Source organism: Periplaneta americana, chromosome 4 (assembly GCF_040183065.1).
Source record: "Periplaneta americana isolate PAMFEO1 chromosome 4, P.americana_PAMFEO1_priV1, whole genome shotgun sequence".
Lineage (NCBI taxonomy): Eukaryota > Metazoa > Arthropoda > Insecta > Blattodea > Blattidae > Periplaneta > Periplaneta americana.
In genome coordinates this window covers 201,488,787-201,499,592 of record NC_091120.1, presented here as the reverse complement: position 1 = coordinate 201,499,592, position 10,806 = coordinate 201,488,787, and the positions used below count along the sequence as shown (strand labels likewise).

The following is a 10,806-nucleotide window of genomic DNA, read 5'->3' as shown; positions in this document are numbered from 1 at the left end:
TAAATATCAATGCAAAGCAGAGTGCATATCTCACCTCTCCGTGGCCTCGATAAGCATCTCCTTCAGTGACAACGGCTGGTAGCTCATGTCGAACCGTGTACGCTGAGCCGGGCCCGCGCGGGAACGTCATGTTGCGACCAAAACAGGGAGGCAGACTCCCGGCACAGTTTGGTGGCACAGGCTTGCCTGATGAGGAAGGCGGGACAGGATCCTCATCCATGCCCATCTCTGCATCTTCATCTTCTTGTGTGCAGTAGCACGCAGCGTTCTGAAATACGAATGACGTTCATGTCACATCTGGCTGCATTGTATTTACAGAGAGACCCCGAGTAGGTGTTCACAACATTATGGTACTGATACATTACAAGAAAATGTTCACTTTCTTAGATACCGTAAGACACCCTTCAGAAGACTCCTGGACTTACAGATCTCGATGCAGGAGCGAATGTTTTGTTACAGAAGTGTAATAAAATGAGAAAATGTGATATTCCAGTGGTAGTAATTAAGACACGAGTATGTTTGTTTATGAAACGAGCGCAAGCGAGTTTCATAATTTTCATACGAGCGTCTTAATTACCATTATAGGCAAGTTTCATACGACTTTTTATGCTCGACCATATTTCTAACTTGAAATTATTCATAAGTATTCATGTTATGGTTATGTAAGTGAGGAGCGGAAGTGACCTGAATTGTGAGATGTGCGCAGTCGCGAAAGTATTGATTTTTTCCGAGGCACGAATGTCATTGACCTTGATATAATCTAGAGAATAACATGAAGATTAGTCTTGATATAACCTGGAAATTGATTTAGAATTGAAAAACGAGATGACAAATTGAATTTATTTGAATATTATTTACAATTAACGCTAATTATTATAGTAACAGAACATAACCTTCTGTGACAGCAATGGATTTCCAGCGTCTGTGACTTTTCGCTAATTGTCTTTCGATTGCATATCCGAGAATAATCGATACTTGAGGTTTTATAATGGTACAATGATGATTTGTCATTGGCTGAACAACTGAATTATAATGAATAGGTGTACTTTAATGAGGTGCATTAAAGGGCTACTACCAGGTGTATGATTACTACATTTTGGCATGGTCGAGCATAAACACTTAATCGTTACAAGTTTACGAAGCGAAGCGTAGAGGAAACACCAACAATCTGGTCATATTCCTAACACTCATTTGTCCGTTGTGTTTTGACAACTCACTGCTGATGAATCCCGTTATCTTCAAGCTATATTTAATCACAAAATATTTCTACGGAAAAGAAATCCAAAATAAATTATCAAATGCAAACAAAATCCATTTCCATTATTCATACAGAACATGCAAATAATTATTAGAGAACTGTTAAAATAGTTGTAATATAACAGCAAATATGCGTTTATACAATTTTTTTGGTCAAATATGTCTTAATACTAAATGTGATAAAATATGCATTTATACACAATCCGGCAGAATGATCTCTGTTTGAACTGGTCACTGCACAGGTTTCTTGATAGTTGTGCTTGATTGGTGAGCAACACAAGCCATACCATTTCAATTACCATCATGGCGTAGACAGGTGAACATCGTGCATTTTTTATTTAAGCACATTTTAAAAAATGGTGATTCTATGATTGCAATGCAGCGACAATTTCGTACTCATTTTAGAGTAAGCGGACACGAAAAAATTTCTGATAAGAAAACAATACTGTTATGGGTGAGAAATTTAAAACAAAAGGTTCAATTTTCTAATAGAAATCGTCTGGTAGATGTCGCAATGTTCGGACTCTCGAGAATATCGCAGCAGTGAGGCACGCTGTTACCACATCTCGACAATGTTCAGCTATTAAACATGTTTCTGGCACCAGGAATATCTGATCGGAGTGTCGAATCTTACACCAAGACCTCAAGTTCCGTCCCTACTAAGTTACGGTGATTCAGGAACTTCGGCAACATGAGTAGCTCAACCGCCAAGATGCTTGCGACACCGCATTGGAAAATGTTCCAGGTGACGCTGTTGTGCTCAGTAATGACTAAGCTCATTTTCATTTGTTGGGCTGCATCAACAAACAAAACCTTCGATATTGGGCCCCAGAAAATCCTCGAGAAATGCATCAGCGACCTCTGCACAGTGAGTGTGTTACTGATTGGTGTCTGCTGCACAATTTGGAATAATAGAGCCATACTTTTTTTTAGGAAGAAGGACGCACAGTCACTGTTTGAGGAATGTATAGCTCGTGACATTGCAGTAGAACCTCTATTATCCATGGTAATGAAGGGGGTGGAGTGAACGGTTAATCGAAAAAATCGGATAATCCATACCATAAAAGGTCTTCATAAATTAAGTGCATAATACAGTTTCGTAATTTTCTCCGTGGTCTTTTGTTTTAATATGCTAGGTAGTGGATCAGAAGTTCACTAATTCAAGTCTGGTTTTGAATGACCAGTTTTTAATGGCCAAGGAAATTTCTTATGACGGCTGTCTGTGGAAAGATAGGAATAGTACAGGTCTCATGTAGTAGAATTACATATTTATATAAGGTATATTTGTTTTTCATTAAATTGCACACAATCGCAATTCATCTCATATTCTGATGCGACATGAAGCACATTTTTTTTTTTCACAAACCACTATTACTTTTTCATAGCACAACACGTTTTCTTTTGACACCTGTGGAAGACATTTTACATAGAAATTAGACGGTACGATCACTCGAAGAGTAGATCATACTGTGTAAGGGTAAAGGTTTGTATAAAAAACAATCTGTAGAAAAAATCCGTCCTAATATAATGTAGAGTACGTCATATTTTTTTCTGCAGAAAAAAAAAAGAGCGAGAAAGAAAGACAGACAGATAATCCACCTATCAGTTAATAGGGCGACAGAAAATCGGGGTTCTACTGTATCTTTAAAACAAAGCAGTGGCGGCTGGTGGTTTGAAAATATGGTGGTGCACAATGGATATCGAAGAGGAGTTAAACATACTTTAAAGTTTAAAACCGTGTATACCTGAGGGTGTATACATATAAAGCTAATTTATATACAATTAATAAGTAAAATGACTAAATACAAGCATACCTATTTATACAGAAAGTCCAAAAGTGGAAGGGGTCTGGGCGGAGCTCTCTATATTGCGATTTACCCTCATGAAAAACATTTGAGCACAGAATCGTCATCAGAATGCTACCAAGTACCAAGTGCAGCGTTTTCGTTCATAAAATTCAAATGCAGCTTTCGTAGGCTGTCGGGAGATAGCAGCACTTATTGTCAGAACGACAACTCTTACAACTTTATGTATTGTGCCGTTTGTGTGCATGTAGATTGAGAAAGTAATATGCGAAATATGTGACTGTTTGTTGCACAAACCGAATGAATACATTTTTATGCTCATTACTTCAGACAAATGTCTGGTTGAAACAGATACTTTCCCGGTGAATTTAGTTTCTTCTGCACTGACGTTGGTGTCCATGCCAGGGAGTGCGACAAACAGTTCACAATGAGGAAAGCAGTAGACCACGCCTCTAACCCCCTGTCCCCGCATTAGCCGAACATCTCTATTAACTACCTTCCCTAGGTTTTCAACGTCTTTGCAAACCAAGAGGCTCGGAGGCTCCTGCAGATGTACAAAACAAGACGCCAGCTGCAGATAGTCATGAATGAAAATTGTAAAATAAAATATTTTTAATAGTAACAAAGCCGGGAGATTAGGAACATTACTGGGGGGTGTACAAACCTGCAACCCCCTTGAGAAGCTGCCACTGAAACAAAGTGATGTCAAAATGGCAAGTATTCTTCTGTAAGATGGTAAAACAAAATTTTGAATGTATCTATATTGCTCTTTTCATATAAGTTTCAAACCGGGGAGATCATTCTGTTGGACCCTGTATGACCAATTAAAAAAAGTGTCATTGTGTTCAGAAATGATAATGTGTTTAATTTAATTTAAGTTTGTAAAAAGAGACCAGGACAAAAATATGACATGTCACAGAAATCCAAGCCCTAATAACCACATTATACATGAACACAGTTTCTGGTATTCTAAGAGTCTGTAGATCATTCTTTCTAGCTTCTCAAGACATGCTGGGAATGAACATTCTTAACTTCACCTCCAACAAATCCGCCACAGCATCTGGCAGATTGAACTCCCTGACAACGCGTAGCCTTATCTGACGGTTGATCTCATGGCGTGACGACAAGGGCAGCGCAATGGCCCTCTGGCAACTTGGTGACTGACGAAGTTTCTGCTCTCGCTTCAGCATTGCAGACATCGTAGCAGAATCTGGAACTGGCAAGAAATCAAGAGCTATAAATATAAACCTTCAAAGGAGACAAGTTGTTCACTTCGAACTACTTTGGTGGTTTCCAACGCCGAGCGCTTAACAACTTAAGGTACGGTCACACGTCGCTACTTTTGCAGCAATGCAGTACAAAAAACTGCGCAACTCTCGTACTGTGACATGTGAACGACAGTGCAACCCGAAAAGTCGCAAAAAGTGCAACCAAAACCTGCTGCCCACTACTTGTTCATGCTGCGCGCAGCTTATAAGTAGCGACGTGTGAACAGGGTTCTCAGGGCTGCAGCCGCAGCATTTTTGATATCGGTTTTGTTGAAACTTTTGCTGCGGTTGCGACCAGTGTTGTCACCCAAATGTGCCAATGATACTTTTATTACTTGGATGTATTTTAATGTAAATTGTGATGAAAAAAAATTATTTGGAACAGTTACTAAATGCGCAACACAGTCTGAGTGTATTTGCTGACGATATAATTCATGTTTTAAATTTTCTGTAGCGTAGTTTCAAACAGGAGGGTTGCCAACATTGATTATGTGAATATGCTGTTGGTTATCATTTAATTATATAGGCTTTTTTAAAAGCTTTATAGTAAAAAAATGCCAATTTCTGAATACTAGTTAGGACATAAAAGCAAATAATAGATAAGTAAGCTTTCGCATGAGTTTCTTAATAATGCGAACATAACCACAAAATGTATATTGAGAAGTCAACACGGAGATGGAAACCTGCAGCATGACTGCGGCTGCAAAAGTAGCGCCTTGTGTGTGAACAGACTCGCAACCTCCAGTTGCAACTTTTGCTGCACTCGGGTTGCGCAGCACGAAAAGTAGCATGCAGCACGCTACTTTTGACTTATGTGTGAACACAACACACAACTTTTGCAGCTGCAGTACAAGAGTTGCACAGCAAAAGTAGTGACGTGTGACCGTACCTTTAGTTAACTTGGTAACTTTAGTCAATGATGCTTCTCATTAGACCACTCCATCACACTCCCACACATAGAAAATGAATAAAAATATTCGAAAAACTGATCGAACTGCATCAAAATTATACAAACATTCGCAATAAAAATTTCAGCTCCTATGCAAGATCTGAACTCAACTGATGAAGAGGCCGGTAGTTGCCAATGTCTCGCAGTCCCAGAGCGGGAAACTCGCAAATGCTTGTGGAAGGAGCATGCACACACATTTTATTCCTTCTCTCGCTCTGTGCATATCTAACTTGCCCCTCACTGTTCCTGCGCAGTTGCAAAAATGGAAACACTGCTTAATATTTATTAACAGTAACTTCCATTTTGTAATAACTTCGCCAGCAAACATTTCTACATCAAGTTTATATTATTTTAAATTGACTCCCAAACATCTTAATGAGAGAAGTGAGCACGATCCTCCACAATGTAAATGATGGACAACCTTAAAGTATGTTGAAGGTGGCTGTTTGGCAATCTATTTCTAAATAATTGATTAAATGGCGATCTTACTCGTGTTAATTGTGTAAGCATGTGTGGCTTACAGCTCTTCTGGTGCTTCTTCACACCATCCTCAGAGCCTACTAGATCTCGAACTTCTCTGCCTGTTGTGTGGGTGTGTTCGACTGTTGAAAAGTGTTGAAATGTGGTGTCAAATAGTGTGTGTGTTCTGAAATTGATCTGTGTGTTGAGAATTTGATCGGGTGTGTTTTGGTGTGTCTGTATATTTCATATTGTTCTAGTGTGTTGAGTTTTTGGTTTTTGGGTTGTATGTGTAGGATTTCCATGTCTGTATTTATGTTATTGTATGTGTGGTTGGCATTAGTTATGTGCTCGGCATATGTAGATGTACTGTGTCCTTTGGTTATTGTTTTAATGTGTTCTTTGCAACGAGTTTGGAATGATCTGCCTGTCTGTCCTATGTAGAAACTGTCGCAACTATTGCATGTGAGTTTGTATACGCCTGTGTGGTTGTATTTATTTGTTTGTGTTGTTTGTGTGTTGAGATGTCTTTGTAGTGTGTTTTCTGTTCTGTATGCTATGTTGTATTTCTGTTTTCTGAATGAGGATGCGATCTTGTGTGTTTGTGTTTTCGTATGTTAGTGTGATGTATTTCTTGTGTTCTTGTGTTTGTGCTGTGTTTTGTGTGTTTTTGTGTTTGTTGAGTTTTTGTTTTGTCTTCCTTACACAATTAACATGAGTAAGATCGCCATTTAATCAATTATTTATATTCAAGTGTTAAAAGTAGTGTACGAAAGATTCAACATGAATCTATTTCTGTAACAATTTCTTATAATATTTATGCCAGATTTGGAAAAAGGGAATTCGTACTCTCTGCTGCACTGTGGCATGTTAACCATAATAGAAGGACAAATTATACCCAGTTAATGAGGTTTAATTTAAGCCTATTTTCTTTGATACCTTTCTGGACATGGTACTGCCAAGTCATTTGTGCCAGAAGAATGTATTTTGTTCAAAAAAAATCAGAAGATTTCCACCTAACTATTTATTTTCGGAAACTACCTTACTTCATGTAAGTAATCACCTAATGATTAACCTTTTCATTTTTGTTCACTAATGTTTGTTCTGCAGGCCACAAGTGGCATCACTGCACTAGATCATTAAAGGCAACAAAGAGAAAAATATGGTCAAAGATATAAAAAAAATCTTACTTACTTACTGGCATTTAAGGAACCCGGAGGTTCATTGCCGCCTTCACATAAGTCCGCCATTGGTCCCTATCCTGAACAAGATTAATCCAGTCTCTACCATCATATCCCACCTCCCTCAAATCCATTTTAATATTGTCTTCCCATCTACGTCTCGGCCTCCCCAAAGGTCTTTTTCCCTCCGGCCTCCCAACTAACACTCTATATGCATTTCTGGATTCGTCCATACGTGCTACATGCCCTGCCCATCTCAAATGTCTGGATTTCATGTTCCTAATTATGTCAGGTGAAGTATACAATGCGTGCAGCTCTGCGTTGTGTAACTTTCTCCATTCTCCTGTAACTTAAACGCAGAATAAATATGGGAAATGCCTGTTATTATTCGGTTGAGAAACTTTTGTCTTCTAGTCTACTGTCAAAAAATCTGAAAGTTAGAATTTATAAAACAGTTATATTACCAGTTGTTTTGTATGGTTGTGAAACTTGGACTCTCACTTTGAGAGAGGAACAGAGATTAAGGGTGTTTGAGATAGGGTTCTTAGGAAAATATTTGGGGCTAAGAGGGACAAAAAAATCTAACCAAAACAAATGGAAAAAATTGAACAGTGAATGGACAGTAACAATTTTTTTAAACTACTGTTTCAATAGCAACTCCTAGACAGACGACACCCTGGACCACTTAGACATGGATAATGCAATTAACAATACTTTGAGCCTTCATTTGGAGGAATAAGGGTGCCAAATGATGATGGGGTTGAAGCTGTACGTACCAGGCAGCGCAGCTGCTAGCACATCAACACCTGCAGTTCCATGGGGCCGGGGCTTGTCCTCCACCATGTACAGCGTGTCAGGGATGTCAGGGCTGTAGGGTGCCCTGCGCAGCCGTAGCAGCTGCACCTCCTGCACCAGATGATCGTCCAGCTGCGCCTTGATCTCCTCGTAGTAAGGCATGAACAACCGCGGCCGCACAAACAGGCCGTTGTTCTTGCCTCCACGGATCCACGCGTTGGCTCGCAGGTTCTCCCGGTCATCTCCAATCATATGGCTGGGGGGCGTGCTCACCTGCGAAGAGTCTCAGTGTCAGACAGCATACATTGCTTGGTATGTGCGGGTGTGCTTCTCCACTATATCAACTCATTTACCGACCATAAACTCTTAAACTATAATAATGGTAAGAGATTCCAAACTACAAATAAAACTAAACTACTAGGTTATTTAGCGTAGATGAGATTGGTGATAGCAAGATGATATTTGGCGAGATGATGCCAAGGATTCGCCATAGATTACCTGGCAAACTCCTTACGGTTGGGAAAAACGTCGGAAAAAACCCAACCAGGAATCGAACCCTCGCCCGAGCGCAACTTCAGACCGGCAGACAAGAGCCTTAACTGACTGAGCCACGCCGGTGGCTGTGTACCTATTTTAGAATAAACTTATCGACATGAGGCCCTGATGTAAAGGACAACGCCTCATACTTCAGGTCAAAAGTTGGTATGTTTGAGTCTGATCTGGATAGTTTTTTTAATCTCAGTATCTCTTGTTTCATTGATGAGATATATGAACTCTTTCTCTTCTGAACCATCGAAATACGTATTGCAGTATTTATTTATTATGCTTTCGGCAAGAGTATACTGTATAGTACTAGTCATTTGTTACAGTTCACTTGAGATCAAGTCGTATTGGACTCCTATGGAGCTCACTTAGGTATTTGTTAGAAATGCACTGGCGTTTGGTTGCAAATGTGAGCCTGACAAGTGCATGACCTCTTTGTTTTCTGTATTATTATTTTCATGCATTTTAGTCTCATTTTAATGTCTAACTTGTATGAAATTCGTTGTACATAGTTCCTAATGATTATGTCAGAATAATTAATAAACCTCAGTAAAAGTAATTAATTTGTTGCAGAAAAATACTGCACTTAAGGTGGAGGCCATTACTATGAACAATTCCCGTAACCTGTTTTCCAACTGACAGTGAATAGTGAAAGAATAATTTGTTTCCCTTTATTACAGTAGGCATATGTACTGTACTGTATAGTAATTCCTGAATAATGCTTACTTCCTCCTGTAAGGAAGACGAAAAGGGAAATTTCTTTCTTTTCTCATTTATCCACTTCGTAAAGTTGTTTTGTATTAAACAGAATACTGGTACGCACAATTTCTGTACACTACAAGTTAACTGATAAGCCTATTGTGACTTGTCAGTGTAATGGATATGCAATTCTCAAACTACATTCTTTCCTCACCCTTCTAAACATTTATTGTCATTATTACGTACTTTACAAAATAACTACAGTTGGCTTTTTAATGTTACAATACTAGTTTAAAGTTACATACCTTAAGTAAAAAAAAAAGTACCTGCTGAAATTTGACTCTTCCATCTCATCCTCTGACAGAAACCATCTACAGTGATATTTCCAAATGTATCGCTATGCCACGTGCAAGTTCAATCAGTGGTTTACTGGACCACGCCATTATGTGGAAGTTTCAACCTGCATACCCCTAGTTCCCTATCTCAAAATACTTACCCAGGATCCCACTATGACCACTTAAATTTCCTCGGTTGAATTCTGAAAATCTCTGTATATGGATTTAATATGGCTAAAAAATGTTATGTTTTATTAAATGACGCTCACAACTGCAGAGGTTATATCAGCATCGCCGGATGTGCCGGAATTTTGTCCCGCAGGAGTTCTTTTACATGCCAGTAAATCTACTGACATGAGCCTGTCGCATTTAAGCACACTTAAATGCCATCGATCTGGCCCAGGATCGAACCCGCAACCTTGGGCATAGAAGGCCAACTCGCCAACCAGGTTCACTTTAATATTGTTACAAGTACTTTTAAGACAATTTTTTTTTTTTCATAGGTTGCACGTCCATTTAAATGGCAGGTAAGAAATTTATATCAAATTCTTCTTTCTTTAAACATTTTTAAAACTAATATATTGCCCACATCTAGTACAATGTTTTTCGCAAAAACAACAGCCATGGTGAAAACCATAATCACAGTATAATAGGTTTCCTTCTTATTTATATTCCCAGTAAGTGTATACTCACCAGCCCTCGTCGAATAGCCTGATTGAGCACATCACTGCTAGGTGGCAGCACGTGGTCCATTCTGACGAGTGGCAGCAGCTCTGACAGGATTTCTCGGAGCTCCACGTCACTCAGGTCCCGCTTCTTCACGCCCTTCCGCGTAACAGAGTGCGCCGTGTGGCTCAGCAGGTTGGGCTCTGCACAACAAAATAACAGTAAAATAAGGAAGTGAAGGTGCCTGGATTTCCAAGCTCAGCAGTAGGAGGTGATGTGGTCTGCAACGCACTTTGACGACCTTGTTTGTACTGTTGGGAGAAGCCTGCTACTCAGTTATGTAGAAGATACAAGCATGGTAACCACGAGACAAAAAATATTGTTATTATCTAAGTGAACAAAATTCAAAATCAGTTCAAATTCAAATGGAGTGGATATAAACTGACCTCTATCTTCCATGCGGCGGATGAGTTCATGTTCGCCCCACTTGAGCACAGCCTGCAGCACTTCCAACTCACTGGCCTGTGGGCAAAGCAAGCATCATATCAAAGCAGGCAGTGGTACAGTGCTCAATAATACTGCATGTTCAGTTCAAAGTGTGTCATGGCTCACTGTATGCCGTCATGTGGCTAGCCGATGAGCCTAGAGCAGGGCTGGGCATTGGGAGCGGATCCAGACTCTAAACGCGGACACTTAATATTCATCCGTTACTGAATCAACGCTGCACGGTGTTCGGCGGGGAAGAAAGGGGATGAAGAGAAATCATATGGCTCCATGTGAGAGAGTAGAATCCGCTCTTGCTGCCCAGCCCTGGCCTAGAGAATTCAATCTGCCTACACTTCCGCAAAG

The 10,806-nt window shown here is 39.7% G+C and overlaps 1 protein-coding gene across 1 annotated transcript in view; it reads right to left on the bottom strand.

The window, feature by feature from the left end:
• The window catches only part of LOC138698608 (BTB/POZ domain-containing protein 7), a 46,146-nt gene that overhangs the window by 18,422 nt on the left and 16,918 nt on the right, over positions 1-10,806 (bottom strand). The window contains exons 4-8 of the mRNA XM_069824656.1: positions 10,404-10,479; positions 9,985-10,160; positions 7,696-7,987; positions 4,100-4,278; positions 35-268 (exon numbers count right to left, since the gene is read on the bottom strand). Of these exons, the coding sequence (XP_069680757.1) occupies positions 35-268; positions 4,100-4,278; positions 7,696-7,987; positions 9,985-10,160; positions 10,404-10,479 (957 nt within the window). The remainder of the gene's footprint in view (positions 1-34; positions 269-4,099; positions 4,279-7,695; positions 7,988-9,984; positions 10,161-10,403; positions 10,480-10,806) is intronic.